Source organism: Alligator sinensis, unplaced genomic scaffold, assembly GCF_000455745.1.
Source record: "Alligator sinensis unplaced genomic scaffold, ASM45574v1 scaffold570_1, whole genome shotgun sequence".
Lineage (NCBI taxonomy): Eukaryota > Metazoa > Chordata > Crocodylia > Alligatoridae > Alligator > Alligator sinensis.
In genome coordinates, this window is record NW_005841997.1 from 1,628,304 (window position 1) to 1,654,403 (window position 26,100).

Genomic DNA, 26,100 nt, shown 5'->3' on the forward strand with positions numbered 1-26,100 from the left:
TCTGTTAGGGTCTTTCTGTCGGAAGTGTACACTTGGCCTCATCAGGCCACGTCTCCTTTTGCCAGCTGGCAGTGGGCCTGGCCCTCTTCCTGTGCCCTTGCACCTTGCTGAATGGACAGCCCACTGGCGTCACCTGAAGAGGAGCCCTGGAGAGGCCTGGGCTTGGCGCCTGCCTTGTGGTCTTGTGGTTCCAGTATGGTCTATAGAGCACAGCCTGGTAGGTTTGAGCTCTGCTGGTGCCAGCTGCCCAAAGGCAGAGCTCTTCCTTTGGTGCCTTGTGTCTTTTGGAGCTGTTCCCAAGACCTGGAAGGCTGCTCTGCCCATTGGCCTACATATTGTGCCAACTGATTCTGCCTTGTAGCGCCAAGTCCTGGGCGTAAATAGACAATGGCACAGGAAAGTTGGTAGAGCTGAAAGCAGACTGACGTTGCCTGGCCTTTGAGTCGCAGAGGCAAGCGCTCTAGTTGGTATGGTCCTTTACACCCCACGAATCTTGCCATCCAGGGTGCCTAGTGGCCTAGCTCTGTGAGAAGGGCTAGGAAGCAAAGCCCTCTGGCTTAGCTGTTAGTTTGGTGGCTATAGCAGTGGCCTGAGTGGCAGGGACTAAGGGTTTGAATCCCCAAGTGGTTGGAGTCCTCCGTCTCCCACCTCCTGTGTGACCACACACTTTCCTCTTAGGTACCCCCTGTAGGTTAGTGGCCTGGGGTGATCACTTTTAGCTTGAGGGGAGTCTTGAAACGCCAGGCACATGGCTGGGAGGTTTTGCATTTTCTGTGAAGCAGGCAGGGAAGGAAAACATGAGGAACCCCGCACCTCATGGCCTGGGCTAGGAACCTGGGCTGCCCTGCTGGGACGTAGGGCACCATACTGCTGTGCGATCAGACAAGGCCCAAGTCTTCTATGACCCTTGAAGTGTGCCTTCCTGGCAGTAAAATGGCCAAGCTTCACTGCCAGCCTCAGAAACCTTGTGGAGGTGGAAGGCTTTGGGAGAACACTTGCCTCTGGGGCTAACCAAAGCCTTGCTGTCAGCCTGCTTGCTTACCTCTGCACCCATAAAAAGGCAGAGGCTCATAAGCCCATCTGTACCCAGATGGATACCCATACCCCACAGACCCTTAAACCTAGCCATCCAGACAGCACAATATCCCCTGTTTCTGGAGCTATAGAGACACCCAAGTCCAACTGTCTTTTTAGCATGAAAGGGTTCAACCCCATAGCTCTTACCTGGGTGGTTAGGATAGCACCTAACCACCAGGCTTCCAGCTGGGTGAGCTCAGCAAGCTCTGTACTTCTACTCTTGAAGTGATACTGTGATGCAGCCAGGGAGGCAAGAGACATGTCTGATTGTTTAGTGCTGTTACTGAAGACCTGGGTTTGGTCTCAACCCTGAAGTCTTTCCCTTGTTTTTCCATTAGCCATTTACCACTTGAGGTAAAAGGGACCATCAGTTGCATCTCTGAACCTCTTCTGACAAGGAAGGTTATCAAATACAAGAAGGCTCTCGCCTCCTCTGCAAAGGGCTTGTAAGGAGTCAAAGCTACAACTCTCTGCTTGTAAGAGAGGACTTTGACCATGAGCCTATAGGTAGGATTTGAGGGATGATATTGTCTGACCCCCCTCTTGAAGGTAGAGGCACTGTGGAGCAAGCCAACCTTGGTTATTGGCTGTTCACTATAGAGATGGGAGTTGTAGGTTTTCCTATTAAACCTGACATTTTCTCTATGTATTTTTAAAGGCAATTCTTGTTAATATAAAATCAGAAGCCGTTAGGTTTGTTGTTCTGCCATAGCACTATTATGCCACAGCTCTACGCTGCGCAAGTATTTATCGCTACCAATTTTGTAAACCAGTATTTTGGCTTGGCTTTGTATTTTGATTCCTGTAGTTTCCTTTAGGTTTGAATCGTTGGCAACTGAAAATAGCGCGTCATGGATGCCTGAAACTTGATAGTGAAATATGTGGATTGCATCAATTGTTTCATTTGAGAGTTTTTTGGAAACAGGTTGGTCTTATGTCAGTGCATTATACCCCAGGGCTAGGGACAGACATTCAAAAAGCCTGAGCCTGAATTGAGTCAATCTTTGCAGGTTAGTTTAACCTGGCTAGGCTGAATCAGTTTGTAACTGCACAGACATCCCAGGCATGCAGGCACATGCCTGCAGTGGCTCAGGCTAGAAGCTGGGGGTGCTAGAGCAGCCTTCCCTTCCCTTCCACAATGCTGAGCTGAGGGGGTGACCAGGCCCTGGCAGGATGCTGTGATTAGGGTGGGGTCCCCCCCTCTCACCAGCCCAACAAGGAATTGATAGCACAGTGTTTGTCTTCCTAACTCAGTGTTTATCACCCAATTAAGAAAACAACAGAGGGACATTATCGGCTACCTGATGATTGTGCCTTTGTCCCGTCTGCCATGGCACGGACTGTAGCATGTGGTCTGCTAGCTAATGCTGTGTGTCTGTGTAAGGCAGAGGGGGGAGCAGAAGCCAGGAAGACACCTGCAGTCTCTGCCAAGCTCGAGCCAGGGAGGGCCAGCTCTGCTGTGGCGCCGAGAGCCCTGCCCAGCCCAGAGAGCATGCTGGGATGCTGGGGGAGTCTGATGTAGCTTAAACCAGCAAGGGGTCTGGGACAGACATTGTATAAACCGGTTTAACCTAAGCCATATTCAACTTAGTTTATGTGCACTAGACATCTGTTCTGTTACAGGTTTAAACCAGTTTCTGATCACTTAAACTGGTTTATGTGCAATGTCTGTCCCTAGTCCAGGACTGCAGCGGGGCCACAAAAGAAGTACAGCCACTGTGAACCATGTTGAAAAATAGCATGGCTTCAGTGCAGCAACTCGCAGAAATGCTGAGTAGGAAATGAAAACAACTGCTGTGTTGTTAAGGTTTCAGATTTGCTTCTGAACTCCACTGTTTGCTGCTCATGCGTGCCCTGCTGTTGTAGCCTTGGCCTTCTAAATCACTGAGATTCCCATTTCTTTTAATCATTCAAGGAGTGCTTTTATCATTCCAGAGCCAACAGTCTGTTATGTTCAAAAGTCCAAGGAAACATTCCTCAATCCTAATGCTCCTTTCTTTTGCCTCAATCGCTTCTTCAGCAGAAACATATCTAACCATCATTGCTGGGTTTTTGCTTGTAGCCGTGTTGGTCTAAGGACATAGGCAGGCAAGGTTTTTTGGGCAGATGTGATCTCTTTTATTAGACCAACTGAGTTTTATTAGACTCAGTTGTTCTAATAAAAGAGATCACATCTACCCAAAGAACCCTGCCTAACAATCATTGTAATTTTCTGTCTACTGTGCAAAGAAAGTAGGATAAAACTTGACAACTTTCATAGAAATAATAGAAAATTAGGGTTGGAAGGGACCTCAGGAGGTCACCTAGTCCAACCCCCTGCTCAAAGCAGGACCATCCCCAACTAGATTATCCCAGCCAAGGCTTTGTCTAGCCAGGTTTTGAAAACCTCCAAGGATGGAGAGTCCGCAACCTCTCTGGGTAACCTCTTCCAGTGTTTTACTACCCTCCTAGTGAGAGAAATTTTCCTAATATCTAACCTAATCTTCCCTTGCTGCAACTTGAGACCGTTGTCATCGGCCACCACTGAGAACAGTCCAGCTCCATCTTATCTTGCAGCCCCCTTCAGGTAGTTGAAGGCTGCTATAAAATCCCCTCTGTCTTCTCTAGGCTAAATAAGCCCAGTTCTCTCACCCTCTCCTCAGAAGTCATGTCCCCCAGCCCCCTCACCATTTTTGTTGCCCTCCGCTGGACTCTCACCAATTTGTCCACGTCCTTTCTATAGTGGGGGACCCAAAACAGAATCAGTTGCAGGTACTTGCAGAAGCCAATCTTGCTTTACTTGTTCTCCGTCTGAAAGCTTTAGTGAATAATAGAAAGCTGAAAATATTCTTCTATATCTACTCAAAGGAAAATGCCTGCAATCTGCTTGCACTGACCTAGTATTCAGAAGCAAAAGGCAACATCTGTTGTTGATTGCTGGCCAAATGGCAGGATTTTTCAGAGCTTCAGTGGTCAGACCTTCCTCCTCTGTAGATTCCTCCTTTGTCTCTGGCAGGTTAGACTATTGTTTGAGTTGCTGGGGCAAGTCTCCACTAGCTTCCCCCAGCAGAGCGTGCAATGTTTGTATGCATAGAATGGATCTGATATATTGCTGCTCTGTACAGGCAACTTCCCCTGGCTTCTTCTCTCCAAAGATGAGCAGGATGGCCTGCTCTGAAAAAAGAAGCTGCCTAGTTCTGGAGGTGGAACTTGTTAGCAGCACAAGTGGGCTAGTTTCCCAGAAAACTGTTTCCTTGGTTAGCTCTCTGATGCAGTTGGTGCTGAAGGAGGTAATGGAAGTTGTTAGTGCCCTAGCCAAGAAGTGTAAGGTCTAAGTTGCACATTGATTAGCAATGTTAATAGCCACTTGGTGCTGTATTGGCAACTGGAAGTTCTGGGAACTCTTATTTTTAACTGTTTTCATATTACAAAAATTGCAAGAAAAGTATATGTAAAAAAGTGCATTATGCTTGGGCAAACCTATTCACTTGTCTGTCTCAGCTGTAGAAGGGGTGTGAGACCACTTCCATCCATCACAGGGACATGTATGCAAAAGCATTTTGAGAACCCGAGGAAAGGTCAAATGACTAATCTATTGACAGAGCAGCGGAGTGGCCAGCTGAGCTGAAAGCTCCCCACTGTTCAAAGAGAACAGCCCAGTTTGTCCAGTTACCAGTCTGTCTCTAACCTTTCTAGCAAGATTTCTCATGGTAGCCTGGGGGATGTGTCAAGTTGAGTAGTGCTTCCCAAAGCATCAGGTTTGGGAGTGGGCAAGGTTTAACAGTTGCTCTTGCTATTGTATTTTTCTTGGTGGCGGTGAACTGGCTGCCAGCACTTTTCAGCTGGGACAGAGAACATACTGGGATTGATTTATGTGGGATTGATTTATATGGGAGGAAGCCCATTGCTGTCTGCACAGGAAAAGACTACAGAGTTCAGGTTCTCTCCAATTAAGTGTTTCATCAGACTGAAATTTAAGCAATATCCTGTGAGCTGGAGCAAGAAGGTTGTAACCTCTGTAGATTTCCACCAGACCACAGGTCTTGTGGTCCTGTCATTAGCTGGCACAGGCTGTAGTTTATTGCCACAGCTGGCAGATGTAAGCATTGCACTAGTGAACTAATGTTAAGCTAAATAGCAACCTTTGAACACAGAGATGCTTGTCTTAATGTAGTGTATGGTTCTGTTGAGTCAAGAACCGCAGATGGAGAACCTGTCTCCAATGCATCCAGAAGATGTGAATTCAGCAACTGTGGGCACAGCTATCTAGTTTTACTCCACGAGGTCTGTGTATCAACAGCAGTGACGTAAGTCATGGTAGCCGAGGCTTTAGGACTGGCTGTACAAGCCTGCTGGGGACCCTAGACACCTATTTGTATGGCTCATCCCTGCGTTTGGATGGTTTCACCTCTGCTGAAACCTGTCAGTGTGGCATCACTGCTGTTGGTACCTGAGGTAGCTGGACTAAAGCTAGATCAGATAAATCTACCCTACCACAGTCCCACCTCCAGCTGCAGTGCAGACATTGGCTACAACTGAATGTAGCTTAGCTCTGCTCTCACTGTGCGTCTATATTACAGTGTAGCTGACCTGGGATTAGACACTAGGGACTAGAGTCTCAAAGAGATGTAGGTGCCTAAAATGGCAGTTAGCTGCTTAAATCCAAAATTTAGACCTTTAAAGTCCCTGCTCAAGTGTCTCCTAATCCTGGATATGCCTTAAATCCTAATGGCTAAATCCTAAATCCCAAGAACTTGATCTTAGCATACCTCCCTTGCAGAAGCTGCTGCATGCCAGGCTCCGTGTGTGCGGGGGTGTTGCGGTGCTTTCCCAATACTATGCCAGTTTCCTGTCAAGTGGGTGCTCTACACCTGGCCTCGCTCTACATGCTTCTGCACATCACTCAGTATCAGGAGGCCACCAAATCTGCCTGAGGTCTGCATTGGCAACTTGCATCTCACCGATGCACATTTCCATAGATTCTTAGTCTTCCCAGCCAGGTGCTTAGCTTATGTTTGTAACGCCTGATCAGCTGTGCAACCCTGCAGCTTGACCATTTTTGTCCTGACACAGCCTCAGAATGGAGCGGGCACAAATCATCTGCATTTCATCCTGCTGTTGCATCCCGCCCCGATATTGCACTTTGCATCCCAGCTCTACAGCACCATACAAACCCTGGGACTTCTCTTTAGTCATGCTGCACTGTCTCGTTCCACTGCTCTTGTGACACAGGTTTCCAGGGTCAGGGACTGAAGAACGAGCACTTGGCGGGGTGATGTTATAAAGATGGAGCATTACCTGGGGGTTCAGCTCATAAAAACAGGAGGATGTAGAGTGTTGGGGGTAAAAAAGAAATCTCAGGTTTGGAGTTTGATACCAGTATCGAGCTGAATTCTTGGCCTGGAAGCTGGGATGCAAGGCCCTTCAGTTATAACCAGGGTGGAGCACATGCCATACGCATTTTGTTTAAGGTCTGATTTTTTTTGTATGCGCTAGTGAGGTTTCTCTTTCGGGAAGAGGGAGCCAGGCTATTGTAGATATGGATCTTGGCTTCCGCCCTCCTCCTCACAGTCACAACACAGGGTGGTTAGACCGGCAAGATAAAAAATTAACTCTCTGAAGAAAGAAAGGAAGTGAGAAATTCCCCTGTACTTTGTCCCATGCGGTAACTCATTGTTGCCCAGGGAAGTTGGCTGGCTCCCTTTCCTGCTGTCAGCAGGATTTATAGATTATTTGCCTCCCCAAAGAAAAAAATGGTGGTGGTGTTTGGTAGGTTCGTTGTTTTTTTTAAAAAGAAAAAGAAAACTGGTTTCCTGGCATGAGCTTTCCTGTTAGTCTGTTGTATTCCAGACAGTGGTAAGGAGGTTGATAACTGGGGGAGGTGGTTTCCAGTAATATTGTGTAACAAACTCATTGGTAGGTGACTTGAGCTGGATCACTTCTGCTCACACTAGCTGTGAATCTGGCCTCATTGGCTCCCTTTTCAATGGTGCCCAGTGCCTGCAGCACCCAACAGCTGCAAAGGAAGCCGAGGTTGCTTAGTGCCCTTCTGTGTCGGATCCACGATGGGTGGTATCCTTCCCATGTACCGTCTTCCCCTGCTGAAAGTTCTTCCTGCCAGTACCACCAGCTTCTCCTAGCTGGGCTTAAATGAATGATTTGAAACCATTCATTTATTTGACTGTTTGCACCTTTATCTTCCCTGTGTGGAATCGTGTGCAGACAAATCATGGGAAGGTGGGAAAGAGATGGGAGATATTCAAGAGGCGAGGGGGTTTGTGCTCTCTTACTGGAACAACTGTATGGTCAGGAGGGATGTTGGGAGATAGTAGCATTGCAAAGTCTAGTTCAGCAGTTCCCAAACTCTGACAGATTGCACACCACCAATTTAAAACAATGCAACCTTAAGTACCACCAGTACATTTTTGTCATATAAATTAATTATAATAAATCTGTTAATGCATGCCACTGACAGGCTGTCTGTGTACCACTGGTGATACCCATACCATGGGTTGGGAACTGCTGATAGTTCATATATAGGTTTGTGTAACTCAGTCTGATGCAATTTCTGTAGTGCTGAATAAGCAAGACTGAGAGCATGCAGGTGAAAAACCATCATGGAAATTCACTGTAAATGGGGTTGTCTAGCAGTTGTGGCTAGACTGCAGTTATTGAGGGGAGGGAGGCCTGGAAGTGGGAAATAAACTATACAAATGTTTAGTTTGCTCTCAGACATGAAGCAGAGTTGGTTGGGCAGAGATGACTGTGGAATAACTGTTGATTCCAGACTGCACAGGGAAAATGTATCTGCATCCTCCCCCAAGCTCCCCTGATCTGCAGTTTGCTGAACAGCAGGAAATTAAATGACATGTAAATTAGATGCAAACTAAGATGCCACAGAATACAGTGCTGTGGCCAATAGGATTTTATATCTCTAGAAATTGCACTGAGTCAGTTGTGAATGGATTTTCTTTAAAAAAAAAAAAAAAAAAAAAATTAAAAAAATGTACAGGAGCTCCGTCCTTCGGTTCAGTGCAGTAAAATAGGATGATGACAGTGTAACGCAGGGAGAGCGGAGTAGGAGGAGTGATCAGAATAGACTTGTGTACTCGGGGGGCGAGCACGCTACCTGCAGAAATAGCGAGAGGTCTGTGTCACTTCTTCCTCCAGCTCTTTACTTGAAGAAGGCAGACAGACTAGCTGACTTGAAGAGCAGGCTTATTGTTGGTTTAGGTGGCAGCTAGGGGTTCTTCCCCCCTCCCCCATAATGGTTGTGAGTTTTGACACACCCAGGGCCCCTGTATGTCTTACACAAGCCCTGGTTGTAAACCAGCCATTCAGGCCTTCTGTCTCAAGCCCCGGAGAGGCAGGGAGCGCCCAAGTTGCTGAACGTTGCTCTCAGTGACACAAGCATAAATTCCTCTGGCTTCTATGGGAGTGAAGGGTCTGAGCCCAGTCCATCCCACCACGGGCTGTGCCTGCTAAGGCAGGAGGCTCCAGGAAGATCTTTGGGGTTATGGTGAAGCCGAGGCGGGAGCACAGACGTACAAGAGTCTGTAGCAGTGCAGGCTGGAACCGCAGGGCAACACCTGGGAAAGCACGGGGAGGCCATTTGGTGGCACGTTTGTTAACTGCACAAGTACTTTGTTCAGATGGAGCCATGGCTGGTTTCTGGAAACATCTGGGGGGGGGGGCAGGTCCATGCTCAGAGGCGTAACAATGCTGGAGGCTGGGTAGCAATCCTCCTGCTCGATTCTTTGCTTTGCAGCCCAGCCCCAGAACGGGGAGACCCATATTCTCCCAGTGCAGGTCCCAGCTGGCCAAGAGGGCAGCTATTCAACTGAACGCTGGCACCTTCACCCAGAAAATCCATACAGGACCACACTGCAGCTGCCGTAAGATATTTCTAGCTACTGCCTTTATCTTGCTGTCTTCAAGTCTGCAAGGCTAAAGGCGGGAAAAGTGCATTAATTCACACCAGATCCTCCAAACAGCCTTGTCAGCTGCACAAAATGTGGCTGTGTTCCTCCACCTTCCCCTGGGAGTGGGTATTTTGTTCTGAGGTTGGGGGACTGGGGGGATTACTAGAAGCCTCTTTCCTTTACTGGCAAAGGCAAAAAGCTTAGCACAGGCTCTGGGGTGATCTGACACTTCCTCCTTCCTGCCACTGTCTTCAGAGACAGCCTTGGATGCAAACAGGTGAGTCACTGCAGTGGGAATTCAACTTAACTTAAAATCCAAAGGCTAAAGCTCTCGCACATCAAGCTAAGAGAGACCAGACTTGGCTGGAAAATCAATTACTAAGACAGCGCCGAGGCTGAGGGAGAGCGGATTTCCTATTTGTAGCCTGCATCCCAGCTGAAGGGATGCAGACCATGGTTTTTCAAAGGAAATTGGCCTCAAAGCCCAGGCTGAGGACTGCATCATTTACATCTCTGCAAACAGGCAGCTCTGAGCTGCTCCGAGGCTCTCTCCGGTCAGCTGTTCTCAACCATGAACAGCAAGGGCTGCCTGAGGCCAGAAGAGTGGTTTCTGACTACTCAGACGTGCCCCTCACCTCCAGCGGCTTGAGCCTGTTTGGTCTGAGGAGGGTCATGGGTGAAGCGAGCCAAGCACGCTCCCTGCCTGGTGCCAGCATTCGCATGACGAGCCAGCTCTGCTCAGACTCTGGCCTGCGGTGCTTTGGCAGGGGACCCAGAAACTGCCTGATCTGTGCCTGGTTTCTATCAGCTCTCGGTCCTTTGCTTTTTCTGAGCACCGACAATGGATTTAGAAACCTGCACCTCCATGCAGGCAGGTACCCCGGAGGGAGGTGGGCTGCGTACCAGGTGACAAAAGCAGCAGCTGCGATGTGCTGCTAGAGCAAGAGAGCTGCGTGAGCCAGAGCATTTCTTCTCAAGGTTTGGAGCCAAGGCAGCCTGGCTTGCAGCTGCCTGATGGACATGCTGAAGGCTGGCGGAGTTTGCCTTGGCCAGGGCCACCCCACAGGGGAAAGGACTGCAGTGAAGCTGTAGAGGCAGACAAAAGCTGCTGCTGCACAAAGCAGGGTGGTGGGAAGCACAAATATGTTCTCAACCAGCAGCTGTGTGCTTGTGTGGTCTTTGCCAGGCAGTTCAGAGCAGCTCCGTCTCGGTCCCTGCCCCATCAGCTGCTGCGAGAACACCAACTAGACGGAAGAATGGGCAGGACGTGCTCCGAGGAACAGCCTGACATCCCCCCTCAGGACATCTGTCCGCAGTGAGCAGTTCCTCACAGATAAATGACAAGGAGGCAAGGGCTTTAAGCTAATTTTAAGAGCTGCACAGACTCCTATGAAAGCCCATCATGGACAGGCAGGAAAGGGCCTATTGAGCAAGGCAAATCCATCTCACTTGTCAAACTGCTCAGTCTCTGTTGTTCCATGCAAGTTTCAAAGAAGTCTCCAAGCCTTGGGGGTGAGGAAGCTAGTGCTGAAACCCTCCTTCTCCCAATTTGTCCTGCCAGGGTTTTGGATCTAAGACACTGATGTCTAGGGCACTTCCTCTCTCAATGCTGCATTTAATGGTTTGGTAATATAGCCAAATATCCTCCAGTGACTAAAAAGAGAGCTCAGTGTGCAGTGACTGCAGGTGTGCACCCAGTAACAACTGTCACGCAAGCTGGGATGTTCCTCCCTGCTGCCCAGAATCAGTTTTGACAGGGCACAATGGCAGGCAGCATCTGGTCAAGTGAGGAAGCCTGGAGAGGGTGGCTTAGCTTTGAACCACTGACTTGTGCACATCTGGCTATAAGTTTGGCTTGAACTGTGGGAGAATTTAGCCTGGTAGTCCTGGAGTCTGAATGTCTCTGTTTAACCACGCAACACAGGCAGTGTGGTAAGTGCAAGGCTCTTTTTACTCTTAACTGGACCCCTCCCAGGGCTGGGAGAGGGAGTGATCATTACATTTGTTTGTTTGATGCTTCCTTTCCCCACTCTCTTGTACGCGGCTTTTAGACACCTTATTGATATGCTGTGAATGCGGTACTGCGGCTAGGCAGTAAAAGCACTCCCCACCCACCGAACTCTCTCTTGGCCTCTGTCACAATGCAAAGTGAAAAAGGTTTACTGTTGTCTCTCACACGCAAAAGAGGTACTGTACTTGGCTCATCTAAAAATCCCCTGTACGCTTTCTTCTCACCCAAGAATATTTAATACAAAGGGAAAAGATAAGAGATGGGGCAGGTAAACAGCAAGAGGAAAGATAAAGAGAAACACAGATATAATCCTAAAAGGACAAGTCCCAGCATCCATGCTCCAGGAGGGCACCAGGACTAAAAGTCCCCACCCCCAAAAAAAGAAAGGAAAAAACAGGAGGGAGAACCAGTGAGGGCTGGCAGACAGCAGCTGGAGCATCCCAACTGCTCAGCCATCTGTGTGAAGCTACTCCCAAAAGGGTGGCACATCCTGGGCTCAGTCCCAGCTGATTTAACTAAAAGCAAAAGTAGTTTCACACGTCTACTCCTGGCAGTTGATAGTGTTTTGATTCTGGTTTGCCAAGCTACAAATGTCTAAGCACAGCATCTCTCCCATCTGAAACTGAATTTCAATTCAATGAGCCACCTTCTGGGTTTAATCTCTTTACTACAAAGTGCAATTTTGGGTTGTGGAACTCTGTTTAGAAGAACTGAGAGCACAATTTTCATTAATAGCCCCAGCGCACTATGGGAAGACTGTCTGAAGCAGAGGGGTGGGAATCATATCTATGTATTTGGCCCTCTTGACTGCAGTTGGGTGTTTAAGTAGTTCATAGAGTCAGTAGTGTAAGAATGCAGCTTGGCACCGAGGGTAGCTGCCACACGCAGGGACAGCAGTGACTTCCAGTCGTTGCTGCTGCTGCAGTTGTGATCACACAGCTACGGCAAAGAACACCCCCCTCCCCTCCAGTTGCCCTGTTATGTCATAGCATGTATTCCTTATGCTGGAAAACAAGTTTGTTCAAACCTCAGCCAAGCTGCTGACTCCCCATGTGATACCAAGAAAAGCATTTGACTTCCTGAATGTCACCACAAACCTGTGCCAAGATCTTTTAGGCAATTAAAATATCAAACTTGCTAGTGTCTGCAAACAAGGAAAAGTAGGGCAAGGAACAAGACTGTGATTAGGGTTGACTGGCAGGTAAAGCCTCACGGCTGCTGCTTAATATCTAGTGCCCAATATCTAACAAGGAAATTCAGTCCCCAGGGCAGAGCTTAGAGGACTCTGTCCCTTGCCCTTTCTAAGCTCCAGAAAGCTGCTTTCTCCTTCCCCTGCCACCTCCACTGTTGATTATAGTAGGGAAGCTTTAGTAAATAGGTGGGCCTTGTACTATGCTCTCAGCGGTCAGACTTTATTTTGAACGACAGCAACCCCTTATCCATTTAGCCAGCAAGGATATGGACAGACCTTTTCAGATAATTGTGCCTGAGCCTGTTCTTCTGCCAGGAAGCCTTGGGCATGTGGTTTTCTCTGCAGCCATGGAGGAGCTGATGCTGTTGAAGTCCATAATAAGGAATCCTAACTTCCCAGGAGTCCTTACTAAGCAGCTTGTGCTAATAAATCCAGCTCTTCCTGCAATGGTAAAGCAGTGCTTGGGCCAGCATGAAGTACTATACACTTCTACAATCGCATCAGCACCTATCTTTCTAACAATGATCTGCCTTTCAAGCTATTGTATAAAACAGCTGACTTTATACTGCTTCTATAGACGTTACCGAGCTTTGTCTATTCTAATTTGATTATTTCCACAGTAACAAATGCACTGTGAGGTGGAAGGTGACTTATGAAAACCAACACAAAGCAAACGAGAATGTGTGAAATCAATAAAAACAGTATGCTGTCAGGGGTCCCAAATGCCCATGTGATACTTGCTTGACTGACATCTCAATATGTAGATTTCCTGCCAGCATCTAATCTAATACTCATATTTAGCCCTTTTTACCTGCTTATTTTTTTGCAGTGAAGGACACCTATGCTGCAGGGAAATCTCTGAATGAAAGAAAGCTTGTATAACACTGCCAGCACAGAACAGAACTGGAAAGTACCCAAAGGAAAGCAGGTACTGTAATACTTGTGAGCTTTGCAACTAAAGATGTACTACAATAGCAGTCAAACAGGAGGGATGAGCAAAGATTTACTAGGAGAAAAAAAACCTAGGCCACAAGGAACAAACACAAAAAAGTCAGTTTTGAGGGGAAATACCAGAATGTTCCTTGTGTCAAGATCTAGACAGATGTTTCTTTTTTTCAAATTCATGCACCGCAAAATATTTAAAAACAAAAATCCCTATTATTCTTTCAAGCTAGCTTGAACTTCCTATAATTTAACAGAAAATCATCAGCATATCCGCAGAGAGCTCAGCTTTCTTTGTAAGTACCTTATAAAGTATGGGTGAATCATTTCCTGGTAAGACCTTTGTAATGCTACAGTCTTGGAAAATGATCATTGAACAACAGTCATAAAGGCAAATGGTCAACAGAAAAATCAAAGAATGATAATGAAAACAGTTCACCCAAAGATTTTATTGAAATTCTGTATAAATGGAGACTTCTCCTAAAATAAAATACGAAAATGCCAATAGAAATGTATTATTTACAATCAGATAGTAAAATTTCTACTCAACACCTGAAAGCCTCGTTAAGGTAGGGAGAGACACCTTCAGGCACACAGAATTTGATTCTCAGGTTGGAGGGAACTGGATGGCTGCAACAATTGCTCTATTTGGTCAAGGAGAAGAGGATTTGTATGGACAGACAGTAGTCTATAAGCCTATTAGGAGGTAGGACTGCAGACAGATCTATCCAGCAATCCTGGGCCAGAACAAGGGCTCAAAAGGGGACCAAAGCCCAGTGAAGGAAAACCAGGAGTCCATGGTTCCAGCAAAGACCTACGCACCCAACCCCAACCCCCTGCGCTAGAGCTGAGTTGCCCCTTTCCTGCCCTTGGCAGTAGTAACCCGTCTCATTTGCAAGTGGTTACCTGAAAAAGGCATAGCAAGCTGCTGTCCCCATGTTACATGGTTCTGCTTTATCGGCCAGACAGCAAGGCAAAGAAAGAGGCTCTAAAGAGGCAATGGTTTGAAAAAATAGTAGGGCTGCCCACTCCACGGCTATAAAAACAACACAATAAAAAGGCCTTCGAGGTAGATGCAGTTGGAGGAACGTCGCTCTCTAGAACACAAAGCCGCATTAATGAGCTTTAACAAAGCAGTGATTTTCTTCCCCACTGGAAGGGTGGGCTTGTGACTTCCCTCCCCAGGACAGCCTGTCTGTCAGGCTCTCTGGGGCTAGTGGGAGGCTCTCTTCTGCTGTAGTTCTCCAGTGACAGGCTCCCCACTGTGCTACCAGGAACTGAAGTCCCCAAAGCCTGCACTCTTTTTCTCTTTCTTCACAGCTGCACTGTTTGAAGGCCCATCCTCTTCTACTGTTCGCTTCCTGCATCCAAAGGAAAAACAACAATCAGTGATTATTACCGTTAGGAGGGCTGCTGAAGCCTGTTCTCTTCCCAGTGTGATCTAGTCTGGAGCCAAGCCCACTGCATCTAATGCACTGGGATGCTGAAGAGAGAGAGATTTGGGGCAGCTCATCAGGGCAAAGCCACTTGGCACCTTGGGAGATGGTTCTAGGCTTGGCTTTTGAAAGACTGGCTTGAATCAATGGCTAAGGGCACAACAGAGGTACATCTAGGCAGGACAGGTGTTCAAGCAGAGCCACAGGAAAGTACAAGGCTGTTTGCACAAAAGTGAACTGCCTCTGTAGGTAGGGGAAGAGCAGCAAACAGAAGGGTTTGGCAGCCAACTAGGCCCACAGCAGGTTTTCCCCATCCCACCCATTTTTGTCATCATACCTTCACCCTGACCTACAACAGCACATTGCCACTCCTGACCTCTTAAATACAGTCTGTAAATCCTGTGGAAATGTGTTAGCTTGTCAGGTCCCAAAGTACCATTAGGATTAGGTCCAAGTAGCCAACATGCTCCAGAGTGACACCAGAGGTTTCATTACAGACCAAATTTCACATTTTTGTAGGAGAAAGTTAGTGAAAAAAGCCCCCAGACTCCTTGGCCCAGCCAGCACTGACCATTAATCCAGCAAGTTTTCCTCCCTGTTCCCACAGTAACAGGGTGGAAGACGAAAGCCATGTCAGTCTCACCTGAATTCCAAGATCATTTTAAATTAGAAGCAACCATCAAAGGTTTGTAACTCGAATGTCTAAAAGCTCAAACGTTTTTGCATGCGTGCTAAAACATTCCACGTCACCTCAGTTTCCTAACCGTGCACTGATACATGTACGTGCAGAACAGTTAGCTGCCCGCACACTGTCATATGTTCAGCAAACATACAAATGTGACAGCAAATCTGTGGAAGACTGGTACAAATTCTTTTTAATTTTTCCAAAATATTTGTAAAGCTGTGCATGATATGACGGTTCTGTGCTGTCACTACAGCAGTGAAAGGCTGCTAAAACCAACAGCAGCTCAAAGTGCATGCAAAAAAATGATACTTTTGGAGTTATCAATAACTTCTTTAGAAGGGGAAAGACAAAAGCCTCAATTCAGGCCCTGTCCAAGAACTGAAGTAAAGGCTCCTCTTCAACGGGTATCTGACAGCAAGAAAATGTATATAGTTCTGAAGGCTATACAGGCACACTAGTGTTGATCAACACTGTTGTTTCCAAGTCAGCCCTTCTGAAAAAGTATTTGGGCTTTTACCGCTATGACAACGGAACCCGATGGAACATGCACTGCTATGGCGCATACAGCACACAAAGTCCAGTGGCATAAAGCAAACATCAGATACGTTACTGCATCTCCCCAAAAAACCCTGAGCAAGAACACTAGGTAGGGGTAGTGCCACAGAGAGGAGGATAGTTCCCAGGGCAAAAAGCTAAACAAAGCACAGTTGTGCAGGAGACTTACATTGCAGCCATGTTAATGTACTTCCCTATCCCTTGCCGGTAAGTCTTGGGAGCCTGGGTCTCTTTCTTTGTCACCACAGGCTGAGCTTTAGTTTTGGCTGCTGCTTCCTCTTGTTGCGCCTTCTCTCTCTCTGCAGCAACCTACAAAAAACGACTATTAGAGCACGTTGCCAGAGTCGGTTCAAAGGGTAGAAGACAATGTCTAGAATGCTTTGAAGCTGCAAGTCACTTTAGAAGTACTGTAAAGCATTGCTATACTTATAAGGGCCACTTAGATATGCATATCCCAGCAGAGTCACTACAAATGAATTTTCAGTGGCCATCTCTCCACTGCAGGTAGTAGAGGTGTGCGAAATGGGCCCTATTCGATTTGGATTTGGCCCGAATCAGGGACAGTGATTCAATTAGTTGATTGGGATCACTGTCCACAATTCGATTTGGCTGAATCCGAATCTGAAGATTCAATGCTAATTCAGAGAATCAGTGATTTGGACATGGACACAGCTTTGAATGTTTTTTCTACATATCTCCAGGTAGCAGGCGCGGCTCGTGAATGCTGTGATGCTGGGGTGGATGAAGCATCCCCCAGGAGCACAGGGGGGCCCTCCATGTGCTCGGCGGCAAACCTGGAAGTGTTTGCTGGATCTGCCAGGGAGTGTACTGCTGCCCCCCACCCCTCCCCCGTCTTGGTGACTGGCCAGAGGGGGACCCCAGGTGCTCCCCCAGACCCAAAAAGCACCAGTCACTGAGTTGGGGGGGGACCCCCAGTGCACTTTTCAGTGGACTCGGAAATGGACCAGAATTGTTTCTGGTCCATTTCCAGGTCTGCTGCTGAGTGTGCTGGGGAGCCCCCACACTCCTGTGGGACACTCCATCCTTGAGGTATGTAGAAAAAACATTTAAAGCTGTATCTATGTCCGAATTGCCAAATCTTTCTGAATCTCCCCGAATGCATTCAAAGGGTTCTGATTCAATTCGGAGAGATTAAAGGGTCTCCCGATTCGATTCGGAGATTCGGCCACTGAATACGGCTGAACTGAATCGGCAACCGAAGCTTCGCACAGCCCTAGCAGGTAGTACATGTTATCTGTGGCTGCCTAATACTGTGAGGCCTTGAAGAGGGAGCCCTTGTAAGTACAGTGTCTGGGGAATCATCCCCAGCATTCTTTTCCAGCCATTGCCAGTTTTTTCAGCAGATAATGTTTCTGGCAAACGCAGCAACCCCAAGCCACAGCAGTTTAATCCTTATCTGTAAACAAAGTGAAATGGATTAACAGAGTTCCTCTGTAAAGAAGAGGAAGGCAAAGGAGGAGTCTGCGTTGCCAAAGAGCTGGAAGGGCCACTGCTAGGGTCACTGGGAAAACGAAAACTTCCAGGCCAGAACCTGTATTTGCAGATCTATAAAACAAATTATTTCATCCTCACCTGAGCATCTGCCTCTTCATACGGATCAACAAAAACAGTTGTTGACTCAATTCGTATTTCCTCCTGGGAACAGGAAAAAGTGATTGGAATTTGCTAATTGGGGACGTTTTATTTTCCTGAAGATCTGTTTTAAAAATAAAGCAGCGACAAGCTGCTACACAATGCACCCAGGGACATAAAGGCTCTTCCTTTCTCTGGTAACCTTTTCTATTGAAAGAAGTACCTTGGGACGGTCTGTTTTTGGATCGCTGTCAACATTCTCCATTGCTGTCAGAGTCTCAAAGCCGCCAACCACTCTAAAAGAAAAGAAAGGACTTAATTTTTAGCTGTAATGGAGGAGCACTAGACCCTTCCAGAAGGAGGAGCAGCAGGTGTGCAAGCAGCTTGCACAGAAACAAATCAGAGCTATGCACGCTCAGCTGCAGACAGACAGAAAGAAACCAAAGAAGAAGTCCCAACATGGATGTGCGGACCAAGATGCAGGTTTTAAAACCAAGCTGAACGTGTCTAAACGAGGGAGTTGCGTCTGCCACTGTGGTGCTTTTAAAGTCTACCTCGAATGCTGTTAATATTGTGACCTGATACCCGTTTGTCACACGTCATAATCTATGAAAGCTGACTGGTTTTACTATAAACTAAATAATTACTTCTCTCTCACCTTAATAAGGATCTAGGACCAACAGAGGTTTACACGAGGTGCCTAATTAGCTCCACAGTAAAATGTCAATGTCTACATGAGCAGTCTATTAGGACGGAGTAAACTAATTAACTCTACCATAGGATAACACTGCCAGACAAGTACTAGCCTACAGCAGTTATTTACTCTGCTCCAACCCAGCTCAACGTGCTGTGGGGAGAGGCTGGCTGGGGCACCAGGGTGCTTAAGTGCAGGGGCTGCCTGCTAGTGAGACCCACCCTGAAGCACCCCTGTGCGCCAGCCAGCCCCTCCCCGCAGCACACTGAGCTGGGCTGGAGCAGTCTCAGGCTGGTGGGCTGACCCCTGGGGTCCCCTGGCAGCCAGGGCTGCTCCACCCCAGCTCAACGTGCTGTGGTTTTGGGCACATTTACAAACAGTGTGCCCAGGAGCAATAAACTCTGGTGCAAACTGTGCCAGAGTTTATTCAGGCCTGTTTATTGCACATGTAGACATATCTTTCAGTCTAACTGGGTACCTTATAATCAGTTAAAGCCCCAATTAAGCAAGGTACTTAATGATATGCTTAGCTTCAAGCACGAGTTAGTGAATTCAGTGGAACTGCTCGCATTGTCTGCGTTTGGAACAAGGCTGGAAGAAACCACTTTGGGTTTAGAGTCCAAACCCTGGCTATTCTCAATTGATCAAGTTTAGACTTAAACACAAAAAATGTAGGTTTACTGCTCTCTCTATTCCCATTAAAAGACTGTTCCAGAATCTCACTCCTAATTTCTAACTTACATTAATTCAGGACAGTTTAAATCCATTTTCTGTGCAAACATTTGTCCTTTAGCTTTTCTCCCTCTGCTGCTTACCCTACTACCAGCCTATTTAAGGAAAGCAATCATGTCCTTCCCTACAGCCTTCATTTTCCAGACTTTTAGTTAGCTGTTGTAAGATAAGCTTTCCACTTCCCTGACCTCCCCAGCAGCCCTTTCTGTTGACCAGAACTATACAGCATATTCCAGATGAGGTTTCACCAATGTCTTACACAATTGCATGAATGCTTCCTTATCTCCATGGGTAATACCTCACTTACAGTCGTGCACAAGGATAATTGGCAGCTGCCATTATCAACAGCATTTCTTCTCCAATATATGACTGAGACCCTAGTCTCTCAATGACAATTCTTCATAGATCTCTAACAAATTAGAGACTTCTGTGCAGATTCCAATTTGACCAGGGGGGTCTAGCAGGCCCCAGGTGCTACTCCAGTTGAGCTTTTCCTATTCTTCTCCACAACAAGTTCGACCCAAACAAATTTTCATTCAAGCGCTCTCATGTCTTTACCAGATCAATGTATAATGCTACCTCAAACATGCTGAGCCTTGTGTCTGCCTTTCCTAAACAGCAAGCGCACTCTTTCGTGCCTGTTTCAGCCATGATTGCTCCTCCCCAACATTTCTGTTACCTTGAGAATATCTGGTTTCATATCCTGCACCAAGAGTTCTAGTTCCTTTGGTTGGTTTCCCAATATCTTTACATTAGCCAGATTAGGTACAGTCCCTCCACTAGCTGTAATCCCTACCCGACTACTGCTCTCATTGATGAAGTAGCTTTCTCCTGGCTGGACATCTTACCATCTGGAATTGCTTTATCCATGACTATTCTTATTTGCCTGATTTTTCTTTACCCGTGCCAAGCATGTGCCTAAGAGTGTTGTGGGATTAGGCCCCAATTACAAAATATAAAAAGTCAACACAAGAACTCAAATTCCATCTTTACTCATTTAGGGCCTGGTGAAAAGGAAAGAGCCGCCCAACACACCTAGAAGCCCCACACACAGGCCAATTTGATACTGTTAAATTACCTGAATTTATCCATCACAGTGCTGAAAAGACACTGGATACTGCAAGGATGAAAGCATTGCAGCTACTGTTGCAGGTTTATTTCTTAATAGTGGAAACTATTCCTAATGGATGGTCATCTTACTTGCTTCCTGGAATGTCTCTGTGGTCAAATGCACAGTGTGCACATGTTCATCAAGTCAGACTAAAAAGGATTTGATCAGAATAGTAAGACCTTGATTTGCTAAGGCCAAACTTGGGATCAATACAAGTTACGATACAAATCACTGTAAAAATGAACTGACTTTGGGTTCTACCATAAAATTTCGTAGAATTTTAGTCTTAAGATGCAGCAATTTTAGATTGGAAGCAGAATATCTTGCAGTGTCAAATAGATATTTAGAAGCAGAATAACAAGATTAGGGTGTGAGGGAATTTTGAATCTTAACAGGAGGAGATGATCTCTATAACAAATTCTAAATATGCCTCCTGGTTATGCTTCATCTCAGTTCTTTAACTTGGATAAAGTAAGGGAAAATCTGACCTCCTCCCCTCCCAAAATATAAAACCACCTCACATCAAGCAGGCACCATAGACCAAAATCAAAACAGCCTCACCAGGAGTTAAGTAAATAACAGGTTGCTATAGGCACAAATTGTACTTAGATAAAAAAGCCCTAAAAATATAATGGCAAATAATGACTTCACTAAATGTATACTCACAGAATTAGGCAATGAATGCAAAGCAACACCTAGCAGCGCACTAGGATCAACATTACAGTGAAGACGAGAATGCTCCACGCAGACTGGAGTGGTTACTCCAAACTCATTTTTTTTGTGTGTTTCTTAATGGCAGTTCCTACAAGGAAACACCACCAGGTCAGGGGGGATCATGTCAAGACTGACAAGACAGGCTGAGCTAGAAGGAACAGGTCCAGTTTTCTCTCTTTTGGTCAACATATACAAATCTGAGGCCTCTTCCAAAAAATAAATTACAAGTTGGCTTAGAGTTTTCTACACTCCTCAAAATACCCTTACACTTTTGAAGCCCTTATGTTACGCAATCCTTTCTGTACTTTTCCCCATCAAAATATCCAAATGTTGAAATTAACTTCTGAAGAATCAATAATAAGATTTGGAAAACTTTAGATGTAATTCAATATCAAAGAGAAGATCTTTCCTTAGACATGGGAATTGGACCTGAAGTTAAACTGAATGTCAAAGACACAAACTTGTGCTTGCAAAATCCGAGTAACTTTCTTCTATACATGCAAGCCAGTCATCAGCAGAGATGCACAGAAGTCTGCTACAAATCTGACTGCTAACATAAATGGGCACACTTGTTAACTTTATAGGTGCAGCTTTGGAGGCTCCCTTAATACCTAATGAGACCTCAAGAAAAACACACTAAACACAGCCAATAAACTGAACTTTGATTCTGCAACTATATTCAAGTTTTCAGAAATTCTTTGTCTGGCAATGAGAAAAAACAGCAAAAAACGACAGCATTTTCACAGACCTGAAAGCCCTCACATTCTATACGGGACATGCCAACACATGCAACGTGTTGCTGACAAACTGACGTGCCACCCTGATGGGCAAGGAGCTGGGACCAAGGTTTCTGCCTTTGGAGCCAGCTTGCTCCCCTTGCTGCCAGACTCTCAAGCCAGAGGGCTCCACAGGCTGTGGGAATCAGGTATTTCTGGGGTCTTCCCAGGTGATTCTCACAGTGGGACCACCCTGAGCTGTGGACCATACGAAACAATTGCAAGCCTAAGCCAGTTACAAGAAAGAATTTAAACAGGAAAAAGAAGGTAATAACACCACAATTTAGAAAAGGAGAAGGAGGCAGAGAAGGAAAAACAGAAGAGCAACATCCAGCATTAGGGGGAATAGAAATACAACTATGAGAAGCAGAAAACTAGATGTAATGAATGGCAAAAAGGGGTCACTGAGGGTAGCAAACAGAAATCAGAAATTATATTTCAGTATCATCAATGTTTCAAAATAGTAAATAGGATGACCTGGTAATAATACACTTGTCATCCTGACATCAATCCCAGGCAAAAACATGTGTTGGTTCATACAGGACTATTAAATAAAGAATTAAGGTGAAGAAATCAACAACATCTTATGGAAACTACACAGTGTCAAACAAACCTCATTTCTTTGAGTTTATAAATTCAGTTGATGAAAATAAGAGCACTGATTCAGTAGATTCTGCAAGTCACTTGACATTTTGACTAAGTATAATGACATAAAATTAACATGGCACGTGTTAAATAGATTAAAACATAGCAAACTGATAGGTTTTGTGATGTAACCGAGAAAGGGGAATCATCACTGAATGGGTAAGTTTTCAGTGGGGTCCTGCCAGGATCAGGTCTTGGACCCAGGCAGCTTAATTTCTGTTTTAAAATTATTATTATTATTGATATGTAATGAATCAATTAAGTCTCCAGAAGAGAGAGAGATTAGGAAGAGGGCAGATCACTGATACAGAGCAAACAGAATCATTTGGTAAACTGGGTACAGGAACTCCATGCGTTTTAATACTGCCAAATGAAAATACATGCATTTAGGAACAAAGAGGGCAGGTCATACTTAGACTGGGGGGGGTGCCAACAGACGGACACACGGACGGACCGACATGAAACAACACGACGGACGGGGACGACAACACAACACACGACTGTTGTGGGAACCTAGGGCTTCACAGCCTTGCAGGTCATGGGGGAGCTCCCAGTAACAGCGCTGTGCCCAAGACGACTAATGTGATCCTTGGATGTATGAGCAGGAGAAACTAGGGTAGGAAAGGTACTCCTGTAACATGCTCTCATGAGCAGTGCCTGAATACTAGGTTCACTTGTGGTGTTCACAATTCAAGAAAAAAAAAAAATGATTACTTGGTGGCAGTGTACAGAAGACAAAATGATTAAGGGGTCAGAAAATATGCCTTACAGTGAAAGATTTCAGGAACTCAATCAATTTAGTTTGTCAAAGAAAAATGCCTTGGGATGAATTGATGAAAAACTGTAATCGTCTGCGTAGAGAAAGAAAAACCTTTGGTAAAGGGCTCTTCAATCTAGGAGACAAAAAGTGAAACTTGTACTATTGACTCTTGTGAAAGCCAGAAAAAGATTCAGATTAGAAGTACAGTGAAGATGTTCATCAGTAACAGTATTTAGAACCTGAAACAACTCATCAAGGGTTAGGGGGATTCTCCATTGCTGGTAAATTTTAAACTTAGACTGGCCTCCTTGCTCCCTGTCACAGCAAGGAGTCAGAGCACTGGAAGCTTCTGCTAGAATGAAGGAATCAAGAGCTGCCAGGCCCCCAGGTCAGGCGATTCTGCAGGCTACAAAAATCTGGTAGCCCAAAGACCCAGCTGCTCCGGGAGTCTGGAGCCCTGAGGGCCCTGGCCCCACAGCAGCTTGCATGGTGGGACTGCCCTGGGACCACGGTCCCTGGACTCCCTGGGCTTCTGATTTCAACACAGACTTTCAAGGTGGCTGTCAAAGAGCTGGGCAGACAGGCTCCCAGAAAACCAGGCAGGTTTCTGACAAAAACGTGCCTGGCAGGCATTCTGCCCGCAGGCTGGGTTCTTCGCACGGGCATGTTTGCACAAATTATTTTGCATTTGACTAACTGGCATTTTCTGATAGCAAAAATCTTGTAAAAAAATCCAACCAACTCTATAACCTAAAACACAATGGTAAGAAATAAACTTTCTGGTGTGCTAGGTGAGAGGCTTCCAATGACTTAAGTGAAGTATGGATTGGCCTTTGTGCATGCAATGGTTTATTAATGCTGTCAGGAAGCGCCTCACTCAAGTTCAGAACTCCTGCAACTGGTTAGCTCACAGGGAAGGAAGCCTGTAAGATGCAGAGCTAATGCATTTTCTCTCAGGAAGCCAGATGGTTAGCAGGTTTAGTCTATCTGCCCTTTCACAAAGGCTGAGGGAATTTTCTGGTTAACAAGCCATCTTCACACATGCATATACATATAAGCATCATGATCACAATTCATCCTCAATATGCAAACAGCAACAAACAAGGATAGTATTTCCTAGGTAAACAGAATTCACCTATTTTTAATCTTTGCTTCAGGCTTATTTAAAGCCTTTGAAATTCCGCCCCCCACCAAACCCCTCATCCTAGGTTTCTGTAAAATATCAAATTATGCTAAAAAGACAGCAGTTTTGGGTCTCTTGCATGGGATTTTTTAAAAGTAGCTTTTAGTCAGAAGTGTTATTTATACATTTAATGCAGCATAACAGAAGTTATCTTAAACGTTAAGAATGAAACCCAAATTCTTTATATGTTGTGCAACATCTGTTCTCAAGAAAGCATCATGAAAGTTCAGGGCACCACAGAGAAAAACTATGCAGTATGAGTCAAACCAGGGACCCAGTATCTCTTTTTCTTTTTTTTGTGTCATAGCGCTATACATTTGTGCCTAGAACATCATGCATTAGCTCAGCTCCTTCAGGTGCAACTGTCTCTGTCAAAACATAAAGAGCAGCCCAACGTACATCAATGTATCATCATTCGTGAAAAGCGAGATACTGCACATTTCTAATCTCATTTCCTTGGCCTTGTACATCTTTGACAGACACACAGTTCTATTGAGTTCTAATGAGACAAAAATCCTTCACAATGGCAACAAGCCATCTCGATACGGATATTATCACTCTTTCCCCCTCTTTTCCCTGCCAAAGAAACCACCATTTGTTTGGGCAGTTGAGACAGTGCACATGCTGGGTAATGATTAAACCACCACATACAGCAAGCCTTGTAATGTCTACCCTGAGGCTCTGTATTTACATATAAGGCTTTTATTTTAACCAAATGAGAATGACAAACTGAGCGTTTGCACTACAGGGCTCCTGAAAGCAAGGTACGTTTTCTTTATTGCTAAGGTCTTGTCAATGCACAAAAGCCATTCCATCTATACAACATGGATGCTGTTTTACCTGTATAGATGTGTTTATGGCAATACAAATTTGTTCTGCTATTGCATGCACTGTGCAGCTACACTAACATGGTGCCAGAAACTGGTTCATCTCTGCAAGTCTACCTTCCGTTTTCAGTTGTTTCTGTGGGGCAGCCGAGTATGCCAAGTGCAGCAGACTTTGTACGACCCTGTTCTATACAGGGATGGGAATGCACTTATACCATTTAAATGGCATCTGTAAACCATTATAGCTGTGTGTATGCACTAGGGGCTGTGCTGGCATAACTATGGTGGTAAAAATACCATCATAGTTTCGTCACTAGATTTTTTGGTCCTACTAGTAACAATTTCAGCTTTTTTCCCTTCATGAAATGCAGCCCTGAATTTTCATCAGAGGATGTTCAAGTCCATCTTTTTAAATGGTGTCTGGCTAATCAACTAGCTTCTGTTAGCTGACATATATCCCTCTCACTATCAGGCTCTTAAATGGTACAAAGGTCCACACTCCATCTGAGCAAGAGGCAGGGAATTAAGTACAGATCTAGGGTCATGATCTGCCTTGTCTTTCATGGATTCTCAGGTGGAAGGAATGGGAGAGGGCATTCCCAGCAGGAGTAGCACTGAATAAAAAAATCTGGTTTGGCAAAAGCATGCAGATAACACTGCATATTCTTTGACACAACTTCTTATCCAACGATACCCAATTGCATGGGTCATACCATGCTGGAAAGAAACCAAGTTACCCATTAATCAAAACACTAGTGGCTGATAGGGGTGTGCAAAGCAGGCCATATTCAATTCAGATTCAGATCCAGCCCGAATCAAGGACAGTGACTTGATTCGTTGATTCGGATCACTGTTCCCAATTCGATTCGGCCAAATCTGAATCTGAAGATTTGATGCTGGTTCAGAGAATCAGCAATTCAGCCACAGATACAGCTTTAAATGGTTGTTTTTTTGTTTGTTTGTTTGTTTTACATACCTTGAGGTACCAGCACGACTCATGAATGCTGCGATGCTGGGGTGGACGTGTTGTCCTACAGGAGTGTGGGGGGGAGAGAGAGGGGCCTCCACATGCTCAGTGGAGAACCCGGAGGTGAACCAGAAGTACTTCCAGTCCACTTCTGAGTCTGCTGGGGAGCGTGTCGGGGGGCCCCGGCAGGCCCCCCCGCTCAGTGATCAGCCGCGGGGGAACCCTGGGTGCTCCCCCAGACCCAGGAGGCACCAGTTGCTGAGCTGGGGGGGGGGGGGGGGGGGGGGGCGGCGCGCGCC

General features: G+C 45.9%; 1 protein-coding gene and 1 long non-coding RNA gene across 3 annotated transcripts in view; one reads left to right on the top strand and one right to left on the bottom strand.

Annotated features, from left to right (window-relative positions):
- Positions 1-13,098, top strand: part of LOC112549924 — a 56,897-nt gene extending 43,799 nt beyond the window's left edge. Inside the window, exon 3 of the long non-coding RNA XR_003093556.1 lies at positions 13,011-13,098. This is a non-coding gene — a long non-coding RNA (uncharacterized LOC112549924). The remainder of the gene's footprint in view (positions 1-13,010) is intronic.
- Positions 13,099-13,562: 464 nt separating this feature from the next.
- PPIL2 (peptidylprolyl isomerase like 2) overlaps positions 13,563-26,100 on the bottom strand; it is a 134,983-nt gene continuing 122,445 nt past the window's right edge. For both annotated transcript variants that reach the window (XM_006021529.3, XM_025201516.1), the window contains 4 exons: positions 17,616-17,688; positions 17,393-17,455; positions 15,969-16,108; positions 13,563-14,484 (listed from right to left, as the gene is read on the bottom strand). In XM_006021529.3, coding sequence (XP_006021591.1) covers positions 14,391-14,484; positions 15,969-16,108; positions 17,393-17,455; positions 17,616-17,688 — 370 coding nt within the window. In that variant the 3' untranslated portion in view covers positions 13,563-14,390. The remainder of the gene's footprint in view (positions 14,485-15,968; positions 16,109-17,392; positions 17,456-17,615; positions 17,689-26,100) is intronic.